Source organism: Acomys russatus, chromosome 25, assembly GCF_903995435.1.
Source record: "Acomys russatus chromosome 25, mAcoRus1.1, whole genome shotgun sequence".
Classification (NCBI taxonomy): Eukaryota; Metazoa; Chordata; class Mammalia; order Rodentia; family Muridae; genus Acomys; species Acomys russatus.
Genome location: NC_067161.1, coordinates 30,355,442 through 30,369,132, shown reverse-complemented (window position 1 = coordinate 30,369,132; position 13,691 = coordinate 30,355,442). Strand labels below are relative to the sequence as shown.

Below are 13,691 nucleotides of genomic sequence, written 5' to 3'. Positions count from 1 at the left end.
CTAGGCCGCTGCGGTTGTAGCACGGAGAGCAGGCGGCTGCTCCACACCCTCGCTACCCGCCGCCATCTGTCCCCGCTGGCAGGGCATGGGGGCTTCTTCCGCTCTGTACGCGTTCTCCGCGGCCAGTCGTCACAGAGATGTGGGCCTCCGCCGTCCTAGCCCTCCCGTCCTGTTCCCGCGTGTCGGCTAGAGCGTCTCCTCATCGTTTCCTGTTGCCCTGGAGTCCGGGGCGGGGTGTGGGAGAAGAGGGCGTAGCACAACCTCGGAGGGAACTCGTGAGTTCAGGTCGTGTGAAGACGCCGGAAGCGTTGGGAGGGAGGCCGGAAGCTGGGGGGCGGGGCCAGGAAGTGAGGAGGGGCGGGGGTTTATCAGGAGGCCGGGGGCGCGTTGGGGCAGATTTGCACTCAGGTCCACCTGAGGGAGGTACTTGTCGTTGGTGGTGCTTACCTCTGTCCCCTCGCCTCTCTGGGACACCGCAGCCGTCTTGGGGTAGGGGACTGTGTGTGGAGGGGTGGCTGGTCGGAGGACATTTCCTTTGGCCTCGCCGCCGGCAAGGTGTGGAGCGGCAGGGCTTGGGGTGGGGACGGGTCTCCTGGGCTTCAGAGAAGGAAGACCCCCCCGCCCCCCCCCCCCGAACCCCCCCCCCCCCCCACTGCACTCCTACACTGGCTGACTGGACATTAAGATGGCTGCCGTTGCCATGACACCCAACCCTGTGCAGACCCTTCAGGAGGAGGCGGTGTGCGCCATCTGCCTCGATTACTTCACGGACCCTGTGTCCATCGGCTGCGGGCACAACTTCTGCCGAGTGTGTGTAACCCAGTTGTGGGGCGGGGAGGATGAGGAGGACAGAGATGAATTGGATCGGGAGGAGGAGGAGGAGGTCGGAGAAGAGGAAGAAGTGGAGGCTGTCGGGGCAGGCGGAGGTTGGGACACCCCCATGCGGGATGAAGATTATGAGGGTGACATGGAGGAAGAGGCCGAGGAGGAAGAGGAAGATGTGTTCTGGAGTAGTGGTATAGGCGGATCCAACTGGGACAACATGGACTATGTGTGGGAGGATGAAGAGGAGGAGGAAGATCTGGACTATTACTTGGGGGATGTGGAGGACCTGAGGGGGGAAGATGAGGACGAGGAGGAGGAAGTGCTGGAGGAAGACGAGGAAGAGGAGCTGGACCCGATCACCCAACTGCCACCACCTCCAGCCCCTCGGAGGTGCTTCACTTGTCCTCAGTGTCGAAAAAGTTTTCCTCGGCGGAGCTTCCGCCCCAACCTGCAGCTGGCCAACATGGTCCAGGTGATTCGTCAGATGCACCCGACCCCTGGCCGAGGAAGTCGTGTGAATGAACAGGGCATCTGTCCGAGACACCAAGAAGCCCTGAAACTGTTCTGTGAGGTGGATGAAGAAGCCATCTGTGTGGTGTGCCGAGAATCCAGGAGCCACAAACAGCACAGCGTGGTGCCATTGGAGGAGGTGGTGCAGGAGTACAGGGTGAGTAAAATCGGGAGACGGAATTTAGTAAGGACGGAGGTGAAAGGAGGGGAACTGGGGAAGGAGAGCGTGGCCTCATGCAGTAGAGAACTGATTCTCCCTCTCCAAGCGCTGACTTAAGGTGGGTTAATGAGAAGGATCCCGTAACATCTTCCGTGGCTTAAGGATAGGAGGGCTAGTGACAGGGAGTGCTTTACTACCCGTCCTGGTTTCTTCTGGATGAATCTGAAGTCTTATCCAGGACAGAGCCATTTCCGGATGGAAAGAAATGGGGACCTGAAAGACCAAGGAAGGGGTCTGAAACAGGAGCACAGAAATAAGTAGTGTCAGGTCCTCATATGCTTTTCTCTTAGTGGGTTCCACACCCTATGATGTCGTTTTCTTGGTCGGCTCTTCACCTAGTCTCAAGTGTTAACCAGAAAAGAGAGAGGCTTTGAGGGCAAAACATCTTGCTCAAGTTTCAAACAGAATGTCTTTGAACTTTAATTATCACAGGCATATTAGCTAATATTTATAGGGCACCTTTGCATAGAGTCAGTACTGTGCTGGCTACTTTGTGTGGATTATCATTCACAATTCAAAGTCACTCTGAGTTTGATGTTTGCCATTCTCATTTTATTGATGGGAAACAGGTTTAAGTTCTGAACACATTGGTTTATGTGTTGTACAGCTTTGGTAAGCGATAGACTTGATATGAGCTTTCTCCCCTTGGGCACATGGGTAACACGACTTGGATGTTTTAATTAGACTTTTCTGACTTGACTGCTCTTGAAATCTCATTCTTGTTTGGTTAGCTTGTCTGGGTCTTTATTTCCCTAATCCTTTGAGGATACATAAAGGAAGTTTATCTATGAAGCAGCCAGCACAGACAGAACTACTTTGAGATTTGAAGCCATGGATATAGGAGAGGGTAGCCCCTGTATGGCTGCCTAGAGCTTCGCTGTTTGTGATTCAGTCAGTGACTTCATTTAGGTGATCATCATCATCATCACTAACTTTAGAGCCCAAGGCCTCACAACTGATGGTCAGTTACTAGAGGAGGCTTTCTTTCTCTCTTTCTTTTTTGGTTTACTGAGACAGGGTTTCTCTGTGTAGCCTTGGCTGTCCCGGATTCTGCTTTGTAGACTAGGCTGGCCTTGAACTCACAGCTATCCATCTGCCTCTGCCATCCTGGGATTAAAGGTGTGCACCACCACACCCAGCTTAGAGGAGGCTTTCAAAAGTACAGTGGGCCTTACTGCAGATGTTCTGAATCAGTATCTGTAGAAAACTCAACCTAAGATGGGCATGGTAATGTGAGCCTCTACTCCCAATATTTGGGAAAGCGGAGGCAGGAATATCAATTCAGGGTCATCCTTGACTACAAAGCAAGGGAGAGGCCAGCCCAAGTTACATGAGACCCGAGTTACACAAGACTCTTACTCTCTCCGGCCCCCCAGGGTTTCTCTGTGTAGCCTTGGCTATCCTGGACTTGATTGGTAGACCAGGCTGGCCTCAAACTCACAGAAATCCACTTGCCTCTGCCTCCCTGAGCACTGAGATTACACGTCTGCACCACCATGCCGGGCTAAGCTTTATTATTGTTATTATTATTTTTAATCATTCTTCATTTTCTTCATTCATTGCTGTCCTGGAATGGGCTGGTCTTGAACTTACTGAGCTGCTTGTCTTTGCAGGTTGCGCCACCACTGCTGGCATTATTATGTTTCTACTTTGTGTCAGTGTAAGCCCAGGCAAGGATTAACAGGACAACTTTTGGGAATTGGGTCCTCCCTCTACATTGTAGGTTGAATGGGTTGAACTTATCATCAGGCTTGGCCGCAAATCCTTTACTGGCTAAACCATCTTGCCAGCTCAGAGAGCTTGTGTTTTTAAAAAAAGCTCAAGAGTGATGGCACACGCCTTTAATCCTAGCACTCTGGAGGCAGAAGCTGGCAGATCTCTGTGAGTTTGATGATAGTTTGATCTATATAGGAAGTTCTATGTCAGAATGGCTGCATAGTGAAATCCTATGTAAAACAAAACCAACCCCAGCAGCAGCAGCAGCAGCAGCAGCAGCAGCAGCAGCAATAGTAAATAATAGTAGTAGTAGTAATAGTAGTTATTATTTTTGGAGGGGTTTTCAAGACAGGGTTTCTTGCCGAACATGGTGGTGCACACCTTTAATCCCAGCACTCTAGAGGCAGAGGCAGGTGGATTTCTGTGAGTTCGAGGCCAGCCTGGTCTACAGAGTGAGTCCAGGACAGCCAGGGCTACACAGAGAGATCCTGTCTCGAAAAAAGAAAGAAAGAAAAAAAAAAAAAAAAAAAAAAGTCAGGGTTTCTCTAAGTAACAGCCCTGGCTGTCCCGGACTTACTTTGTAGGCCAGGCTGGCCTTGAACTCACAGATCGAAGTGCACTGCCTCTGCCTCCCCAGAGCTGGGATTAAAGGCATGCACCACCACACCTGGCTCCCTGTAGTATTGTTTTGTTTTTGTTGTTGCTTGTTTGTTTTGTTTTTGGAGACAGAGATTTCTTATAGCCCTCGCTGTTCGTGAATTTATAACGATCACCTGTCTCAGCCTCCCTAAGTGCTGGGATTAAAGGTATGAGCCACCAGGACTGGCCCCCTATGATTCTTTGTTTGGATTCATGCTTGTAATTTCTTGTCAGTTTAGACAAATATTAAGTGGTAAATTGAAGCTTTCTAAATTCTGAATTGATGGAGTAAAAATGATGATTCTACTAGTAGGAAAATAGCAATAATTTCAAAAGGCATACTTTTGTATATACTGTTTTTTGGAATGACGGATTTATTACTCCTGTAATACATCTTACAACCAGTTGTGTAAGAATTGCCTTTTGTACTCAGGGTCAGTTATCTTTTTAGTTCATGGGTCATTATCAGGACGACACTGGCAGCTTACAACATAGTTAGCAAATGCTGGATAACATGTACCGTCAGGAACTTTGATGTTTGCTATCTGTGATGTTGACATTCCCACTTTAAAGGAAACATGGCAGCACTTGGGAGGCAGAGGCAGGGGGATGACTGTGAGTTGGAGGCCAGTCTGGTCTGCAAAGCAAGTCCAGGACAGCCAAGGCTACACAGAGAGACCCTGTCTCGAGGAGAAAAAAGAAAAACCAAAGGAAGCATGGTTGCCTCAGATCACCTTGATGCAGTTCTGGTTCTGATTGGAGCTAGGCTCAAGTCCATCCTGTGTTTTCCCCTAATGAAAAAGAAAGAACAGGCCGTAGTATACTGGGCATACTGGTACACATCTGTCAGCCCAGCACTCAGGGAGGCAGAGGCTGGTGGTCTCTGAGTTTGAGGCCAGCCTGGTCTACAAAGTGAGTCCAAGACAGCCAAGGCTATACATAAACCCTGTCTCAAAAACCAAAAACAACAGCAAAGAGAGAGAGAGAATTGTGATTCCATGCTATTCCAAGACAGTCAAGGCCACACATAAACCCTGTCTCAGAAACCAAACAACAACAATAGCAACAACAAAACCAAAGAAAAGGAAGGAAGAAAAGCAAGCACAGAAGGCACATTTGTTATCTCTCTCTTGGTCTCTACAGGAAAAGGACAGGATGTAAATCCTGGGAATGGAAAGCTAGTGTATCTGATTGCTCATAGAATTGTAACTAAAAGAAGAAAGGGCTTTCCTGTAGCCTGTAATTGAAGGGAAAACAAAGCAGACAGTCAGCATAGAAACTAAGTACAGCGGGAATCTCAGCACTAAGGAGGTGGAAGTAGGAGAATCAGAAGTTCAAGGTCATTCTCAGCTGTAGCACCACCAGGCTAGTTCCTGACTAGCCTGGGCTTATATGAGACCATGCCTCAGCAAAGAAAAGTGAGCATAAGGGACCCTTTAATGCCTGGAAGGCACGTTTGTAAATTGTTTATGCTTTGGGAAGTAGAATAGACTCTTTTGCGTTCCTTAGGATCACAGAGGAAGCTGGTTGGTGTAATCAGAATCATGCTCAGAAAGCTGGCCTGTAAGAATTATCTTGGACTACCAAGAAGAGACTTGATACCCTATGAGCATATGCAGGGGGAGGAAGTCCCCCTCAGTCACAGTCATAGGGGAGGGGAGTAAGGGGAAAATGGGAGGGAGGGAGGAATGGGAGAATACTACAGAGGGGATAACCATTGAGATGTAAATGAATAAATTAATAATAATAAAAAAAGAATATCTTGGACTAAGTGGAGTAGGGTAATCCCAGGCCAAGGGAATAGCATGGAATCACACTTCTCTCTCTCTCTCTCTCTTTTTTTTTTTTTTTTTTTTTTTTTTTTTTTGGTTTTTTGAGACAAGGTTTCTCTGTGTAGCCTTCTCTGAGTGTCCTGAACTCTTTTGTAGACCAGGCTGTCTTTGAATTCACAGAGATCTGCCTGCCTCTGCCTTCCAAGTGCTGGGATTAAAGGCATGTGCCACCACGCCCAGCTTGGAATTACAACTCAAAGGGGTGGAAAGGATGAGTATAGGAGATGACACTGGAAATGTAGGTTCATATTTGGAAAGTGGCAGAGAATTGCTTTAAGACTTTCTAGCATAGGGACAACGTCTCCAGAAAAGTGTTTAGTAGATTTGTAGGTGTTGAGGAAGGTGGCTTAGCAAATGGAAATGACCAAAAGCAGCAACATCTACTCCCATGAATGGACTTCCATGTGGAGCTTAAGTCATGTGTATATCAGCTGTCGAGTATAGAGTGCTGTAGCTGCAAAGATCCAGCCTCTCCAGAAGCCACATACAGGCTTATGCATCAAGAGTGTAGGGCAGAGTTGGAGGCATTTATGGTCATCTGAGAGAAGGGATGTGGGGAGGGAGGGCTTATTTGACACCCGTGGTAATTTTAGGCATTGAATCTCCATTGTAGGGAGGATTGGAGAGAGGCTCTGTAGGACAGGTGCTTAATTTCCCTGACTAACCTTCCCTTTCCTGATCCTCAGGCCAAGCTACAAGGGCATGTGGAACCACTTAGGAAGCACCTAGAGGCTGTGCAGAAGATGAAGGCCAAGGAGGAGAGGCGGGTGACAGAGTTGAAGGTGGGTGATATCTGCGACTGGGCTAACTGATTCTGTTGTAAGGATAAGGAATAGGAGACTGCCAAATAGCAGAGATGACTAGATCCCCTGAAGAAAGGATAGCCAGGGTCTGGGAGGTGGGTAGACACTTTTCTAGAGATCTGAGGTGATGCAGCCTTCAGAATCAGGAAGTATATTCTGTTGAATATTAATAAGCTTTAAGCACTATAACTGGGCAAATATTCTTCTAATCTAACCCAGTTATGTTAGTCTGGCTACCTCTCAGTCCTATGCCCTTTTATTTGTCATCTCAATCTCACTTTGGCCTTCTGCTGTTATCTCTCTGTCCTGTCCTCATGGCGAACTCCTTATGGCACCTTCCTCACAACTTCTCCCTTCTCCTTGACATTCCTCCTTCTCTACTTTCTCTGGTCCCTACCAGAGAAACCCCCCCCCACTCACCCCCCCCCCCACTCCCCCAAGAACAGAAGCCCTGCCTCATATCTCCTCTGCCCAGTCACTGGCTGTTCAGCTTTTTATTAACCAATCAGATAATTGGGGAGCATTGTTTACACAACATTGATAGAAGAGATTCTTTATAGAAATGGCAATGCCCACCTCCCAGATTACAGCCAGATCTCAGGGCACAGAAATCAACATCTGAATACACAGTGCACAGGACAATCTCTCAACAATATTTCCGTTTATTTTTATTTTGTAAAATGTTGTGAAAACTGAGGCCTGGCTTGTTGAGGCTGGTTGTGTGGTCTAAAGCTATAGAGGCTGCTCAGCCCTTGACCCTGGATAGCAAAAAGCAAGCGAACAAATCCATACAACAGCTGCCAGAGGAGTGCCAAGCTGCAGGACAGACACAGATGGCAGGCAGGACTGCCCTGAATATTAAGGGTTATAGTCTGAAAGGCTTGCTGTGCCCTGGAAAGAAGGGCAAACTGTGTAGGGAAAAGGAAGATGATCTTTAGCATTGCAGAGTCCTCTTGTTCTCTCTCCCAGTGTTTTCAACCCATTTCTATTTGCTCACCTCTCTCTAAGTAGTCTCACTCCCTCATCTCCTACCTGTTTTTAGAAGGCTAACAAGCCTTGCTGGAGTGAACTGGTACTGTGGCCCTGCTAAGCTTCAGCCATCAAATGGACATGCTTTCCCTCTTAGCTGGTCAGAGTATGGGCCTTGCCACTTCTAGAACCTATAGTAGTGTCATTTGCACATTAGGGACTTACCACTGAGAAATGCAGTGACAGTGTGCTGTCTGGCCTGCTGCTGAAGCTGATTCTTTTAGGGTCTTTGAGTTACAGAGAATGTATGCTGGGATCTATGTCTTTAAGACACAGAGTGAAACCAATTTGATGGCTACTTTTTTAATCTGCTTGCAGGTTCCTCCTTCCTGCTCAGGCCAATTAATCTTTGTGTGGAGTAATATTAATGGAAAAAGTTATCATGGTTATCATTCAAAATAGTCTAGCCCAGGCAAATGGGTTGGGACTAGGCAGTTTTCTGTTATAGGATATTAAATATAGCTCGTGTTCTACCTGTGTCCTCCTTCAAGTTCAAATTGGAGATAGAATAAAAAATAGCATCAGTACTTAACATATACCGACCCGTTCTCCTTTTCTTTTTCTTCTTTTCCCCCAGATTCTTGAGACAGGGTTTCCTTTGTATTGCTTTGTCCTGGAATTCACTCTGTGTACCAGGCTAGCTTTGAACTCAAAGAGATCCACCTGTCTCTACCTCCCAGTGCTGGACTAAAGGCATGCGCCGCCACTGTTTTTATTATTGTTGTTATTATTATTATTATTATATTACTACTACTATTTCTGCCAGACTTTGGAGACAGATTCAGGTGGATCTCTGTGAGTTTGAGGCCAACCTAGTTTACATAGTGGTTTCCAGGACAGCCGGAGCTATAGAATAAGACCCTGTCTCCTCTCCCTCCCCTGCTCTCTATTTATACAGTACTGTTTTAGTTCCTTTTCGGTTGCTGTGAAGAGATAAGATGATGTTTTTTGTTTTTGTATTGTTTTTCAAGACAGGGTTTCTCTGTGTAGCCTTGGCTATCCTGGGCTAACTTTGTAGACCAGGCTGGCCTTGAACTGACAGCGATCGCCTGCCTCTGCCTCCCGAGTGCTGGGATTAAAGGCGTGCATCACCACGCCCGGCTGAGATATGCTGATGAAGACAGTATATAAAATATAGTGCTGGCTGGGCACAGTGGTGCACACCTGTAATCCCAGCACTCAAGGAGGCCGAGGCAGGTGGATCTCTGAATTTTAGGTAAGCCTGGTTTATAAAGTGAGTCCAGGACAGCCAAGACTACACAGAGAAACCCTATCTCAAAAAAACCATAAACAAACTAAAGTGTTTATTGGGCTCTGATTAGGGGAGGCTAATAGGGATTAGTGTGGGCTTTTGAAATTTCAAAGATTACCCCAAGGTGACACACTTTCAACAAGGCCATAAATCCTAATCTTCCCGAACAGTTAACAGTAACTGGGGATCAAGTATGGACCAAACCTATTGGGGTCATTTTCATGCAAACCATGACGAGTAAAGTATAGCTGTTTGGTGGTTTTTACACTGTGTTGAGTGTTATGAGACATTAAAGTATATGGGAGGATATACGGTTACTATGCTTTTTTTGTTTTTTGAGACCCAGTTTCTCTGTGTAGCTTTGTCCTGGACTAGCTTTGTAGATCAGGTTGGCCTCAAACTCACAGGAATTCACCTGCTTCTGCCTCCTGAGTGCTGGGATTAAAGGTGTGCGCCACCATGCCTGCCCGTACTATGCTGTTTATATAAGGAATTTCAGCATCTGCTGCTTTGGGTCTCCTGGAACCAAACCCACTTGAGTATCTAGGAACTACTATACGTACAAAGTATTTTACCTGTTGTCTCTAGTGTATAACCTTTACAGAAGGGTTTGCTGACACCTAGTGTAGAGGACTTGAGTGACTGCTCTCCTCTGACAGCTGTGACTACTGAGACTACTCAAGACTCAATTTTGGAGCATCTTCTTTTTGTGTTTTGAGAAAAGGTTTTATATTATAGCCCAAGCTAGATTCAGATGTGAAGTAATTCATTTGCTTCAGCTTTAAGAGTATTGATACTAGCTTCACTTCAAGGCTTGCTTTCTGAATTCTCTCATATGGTAATTTTGGAAATTTCTTACTAAGGACCTACCTGTGTTTGGCACTTTGCCAGCCGCTGGTGGCTCTGTAGCAAACAAAGGCATGCACAGGTCCTATCTGGAACATGGGATAATAGAAGGAAAATTTTAAGATACTACAAAGCTGGGCATGTGGCTTCTATCTTTAAACTAGAAAACTGGAGTTTGAGGCTAGCCTGGGCTATACATAGCAGGACTCTGTCTCAAAAACAAAAACTTGGCCAGCCAAGTGGCTCAGTTGATAAACGTGTCTGCCACCAAGTTTGCTGACTTGAGTTTGCTCCCTAAGACCCACACGGTGGAGGAGAAAACCAAGTCCTGCAAGTTGTCCTCTGACCTCCATATCTGTGCCCTCCATACAGAAAACATTCCAGGACAGACAGAGCTACACAGAGAAACCCTGTCTGGAAAACTGGGCTATCTCAGTGGTATAGTAAGACTAAGCTGGGGAAGGAAACATCTCTTTCCATTTCCAGGATGTGTTGCGGGTTAGGGGTCATGAGGCCCCTTTGCCTGAGGTTGAGAGGCGGCAGATAGAAGACTGCAAGTTTACCTTCCTATATATTTAGTTGGAGGCCTCCATGCCCTTCTCTTTTTAAATTTTGTGTATGGGTGTTTTGCCTGCATGTATGTACATACAATTGGTGCCTCCAGAGGTCAGAAGAGAGCTTCGAATCTCCTGGAACTAGTTACAGATGGTTAGACCTGGTGGGAATAAAACTGGGGTCCTCCAAAGAGCAGAACTGTGTCTCTATGCTTGCCTTTGCATCTTTCCAGAGCCAGATGAAGGCAGAGCTGGCAGCTGTGGCCTCAGAGTTTGGGCGGCTAACACGGTTTCTGGTGGAAGAGCAGGCAGGACTAGAGCGGCGCCTCCGGGAGATGCATGAAGCTCAGTTGGGACATGCAGGAGCAGCAGCCAACCGCCTTGAGGAGCAGGCTGTCCAGCTAAGCCGCCTGCTTGCTGAGGCCCAAGAACGGAGCCAGCAGGGGGGCCTGCGGCTACTGCAGGTGAGTACTGTCCTCTTCCCTGCCCTGGCCCACTCTCCCCTGGCTCTTTTTGTAAATCTGTCAGGCAGAGCCACCACTGCTCAGAAGTGTCTGTTCATCATTGGGAAGAACCCTAACTCTTAATCTGAAGATCAGACATTTTTTGATGGTAGTGACATTATTGATGTGATGTGTGTGCCAGTCATACCTAAAGAACGCAGATTCAGTTGTTAGAGGTAGGGCCTCTTAATAGCTTGAGAAAGGCTTCCTGGGTCAGACTGAAAATTCTGTTCCTGGGGCTTATGGCAGGAAGATACGGATTAGGTCTGGTGGTAGCAGGGCAGTTGAGAAGTCTTGTTTATTATGAGCCTGGAAGGTGCTGTTTTTTCCCTTCCTGTTCACACTCAGACTGGGAGAGAGCAGTGACCCTGTGCAGCTGACACCTTTTTCTCTCTTTTTCCCTCTCCCTCTTTTTGTCTCTGTTATTCCCAGGACATCAAGGAGACTTTCAATAGGTGTGTTCCTACTCTACCCTTTGTGACCCAGTAGTGTCTGGTTCCCCATTCTTGGCTCTCTGAGACTTCCTTTCCTTTTTCCCTTCCTTTCTCCTTCCCTCACCCCTATCCCCAGGACCTAAGTTTCTGCTTCTTAGACCCTCTACTTCTTTGCCTTTAGCTTTTCTTTACTCTGGGAATATCATGCTCCCACCCCCTACCTGGTCCCCCTCCTCCAGGTGTGAAGAAATACAGTTGCAGCCCCCCGAGATTTGGTCCCCTGACCCATGCCAACCCTATAGCCACGACTTCCTGACAGACGCCATCGTGAGGAAAATGAGCCGGATGTTCTGTCAGGCTGCAAGAGGTAGGGAGGTCAATGACCTTCCTTTGTCTTCCTTCTACAGACCTGAGATTAGGGAAGTTTGGGGAGCTGGGATGGAGTAGACTGGGGCCTACTCTTAGGGTTCAAGCCAATATTTGTTCCATGGTGGCCCAGCTAAGTTTTGGGTAGGTGAGGTGGAAGGTCATGGACAAGGGAAGGCCAGCAGGTATTAGAAGAGTAAGGGTGAAGGTCAGAGCCCACAGATCCTGGGCTTTGGACTCTTTTAAAACAGGGTGGGAGCTAAGATTTGGATAAGGGAAGAGGTGAGGACAGAGGTGAGGACAGGAGGAAGCTGTAGACATTGGTGTGTCTGTGAGGGGAAAGGTTTTAGCTCTACTTTGTCTTTCTCCTTCCAAGTGGACCTCACATTGGACCCTGACACAGCTCACCCAGCCCTGATGCTGTCCCCTGATCGCCGTGGGGTCCGCCTGGCCGACCGTCGGCAGGAGGTTCCTGAACATTCCAAGCGCTTCTCGGCCGACTGCTGTGTACTGGGGGCCCAGGGCTTCCGTTCTGGCCGGCACTACTGGGAAGTAGAGGTGGGTGGGCGGCGGGGCTGGGCAGTGGGTGCTGCCCGTGAATCAACCCATCATAAAGAAAAAGTGGGCTCTGGGGGGTCCTCTGTTAGTGGGGATGCCAGCTCCTCTCGCCATCATCATCGCCGCCGCCGGCTCCACCTGCCTCAGCAGCTCCTGCTCCAGCGGGAAGTGTGGTGTGTGGGCACCCACGGCAAACGGTATCAGGCACAGAGCTCAACAGAGCAGACACTGCTGAGCCCATGTGAGAAACCACGACGTTTTGGCGTGTACCTGGACTATGAGGCTGGGCGCCTGGGCTTCTACAATGCGGATACCTTAGCCCACGTGCACACCTTTTCAGCTGCCTTCCTTGGCGAGCGTGTCTTCCCTTTCTTCCGGGTGCTTTCCAAGGGTACCCGCATCAAGCTCTGCCCTTGATTAGCCTGCCACCCGCAGGGGCCCCTCTGGCCATGGCTGGGGGGGCGGGTGGTGGTGGATGGTTGCCCACTATGTTTGGGAGCTCAGGCTCCTCCCACTGTTTGTTACCGAGTTGCTTCCTGCTCCTCCTTGAACCCAGGCTGCTTCTCCCTATAGGAGTCAAAAAACTCACCTTGACTCCTCTGGCTCAGTTTTTCTCACCTAATTTGTCTGACAAGGTCTGCATGGATCCCTGGATAATGAACAGCTGTCTGACCTTCCCTCCCTGTATGCCTAGCTCAGTCCAGCTCTGGTCCCAGTTTGTGGAGTAGGGGGATGAACAGAGATTATGCTCTTATTTCCTTAACTTCATTTTCCCCACCTCTACTCATCAACCATCTCTAAGGCTTGAGGGTTTGAACAAGACTTACCCAAATTACATGTTTTGGTGCAAACTTCAGCTGATAGAATAAGCTTTGTGGGGAGTCAGGCTGGGCAAAAGGGTAGAGCTGTGTAAAGTCTTTTTTCTTTCTGGGGAGTAGGAACTCTTAAGCTTTCCTTACATCCCCAATTTCTACCTCCATAGATGGCCAGAATTAGCTTCAGTGAGATCTGGAATGGTCAACATGACACCGTATACTGTCACATCACCCAATAAATTATTTTCTCTCTGCATCTTAGTTTTCTTATTTGGGAGGCCAAACTCCTTACACCTCCCAACACACACTGTCAGGCTGTCCCCTCATTGAGTGCAGTTCAGTTTCTGCCCTCTATCCATGACTTTTAGTTCCATTTGGTAAGCCCTGGTGGGGAGCTTGCGATGCATCTGGATCCTTGGGGAGCCTTGGGTATAATCTATTTTTCTAGTAACCCCTTGCCTTCTGTCACTTAACAGCTTTTGTCCTCTGCTATGGTGACTGAGGTCAATTCATATTCTTGGGGGAAAAGGTGGGTTGTGCTGCAATAAAGTGTTTATTTGCTCCTTTTGTGGTGTCTTCTCTAAAAGCAGAAAGAAGCAGATGCTTCAAGAGTGACTTCCCACAAACAACCCTGGAGCTGGCCAGGCCTTCCTGCTCCTTTCTTAGCTGTCCCACTTAGGCAGGATTGCCTATGTTAGGTTGACTTGGAACAATTCTGGCCCTGACCTTTTGGTTCTTGGTGCATGCATGTCCACCCCAGCATTTCCTGTTTCAGCAAGGACTGGGATG

The 13,691-nt window shown here is 48.1% G+C and overlaps 1 protein-coding gene across 1 annotated transcript; it reads left to right on the top strand.

The window, feature by feature from the left end:
- The first annotated feature begins 647 nt into the window (after positions 1-647).
- Positions 648-12,843, top strand: Trim41 (tripartite motif containing 41). Its single transcript, XM_051168292.1, has 6 exons — positions 648-1,492; positions 6,429-6,524; positions 10,460-10,690; positions 11,162-11,184; positions 11,403-11,530; positions 11,906-12,843. Exons 1-6 carry the CDS (start codon positions 686-688, stop codon positions 12,502-12,504), a joined length of 1,884 nt encoding a protein of 627 aa, XP_051024249.1. The 5' UTR covers positions 648-685; the 3' UTR covers positions 12,505-12,843.
- The last annotated feature ends 848 nt before the right edge of the window (positions 12,844-13,691 follow it).

Coding starts and splice junctions, on each gene's coding strand:
- Trim41 (XM_051168292.1), top strand. CDS start 686: ATGGCTGCCGTTGCCATGACACCCAACCCTGTGCAGACCCTTCAGGAG. Junction 1,493..6,428: donor AGGTGGTGCAGGAGTACAGG/GTGAGTAAAATC, acceptor CCTGATCCTCAG/GCCAAGCTACAAGGGCATGT. Junction 6,525..10,459: donor GGCGGGTGACAGAGTTGAAG/GTGGGTGATATC, acceptor GCATCTTTCCAG/AGCCAGATGAAGGCAGAGCT.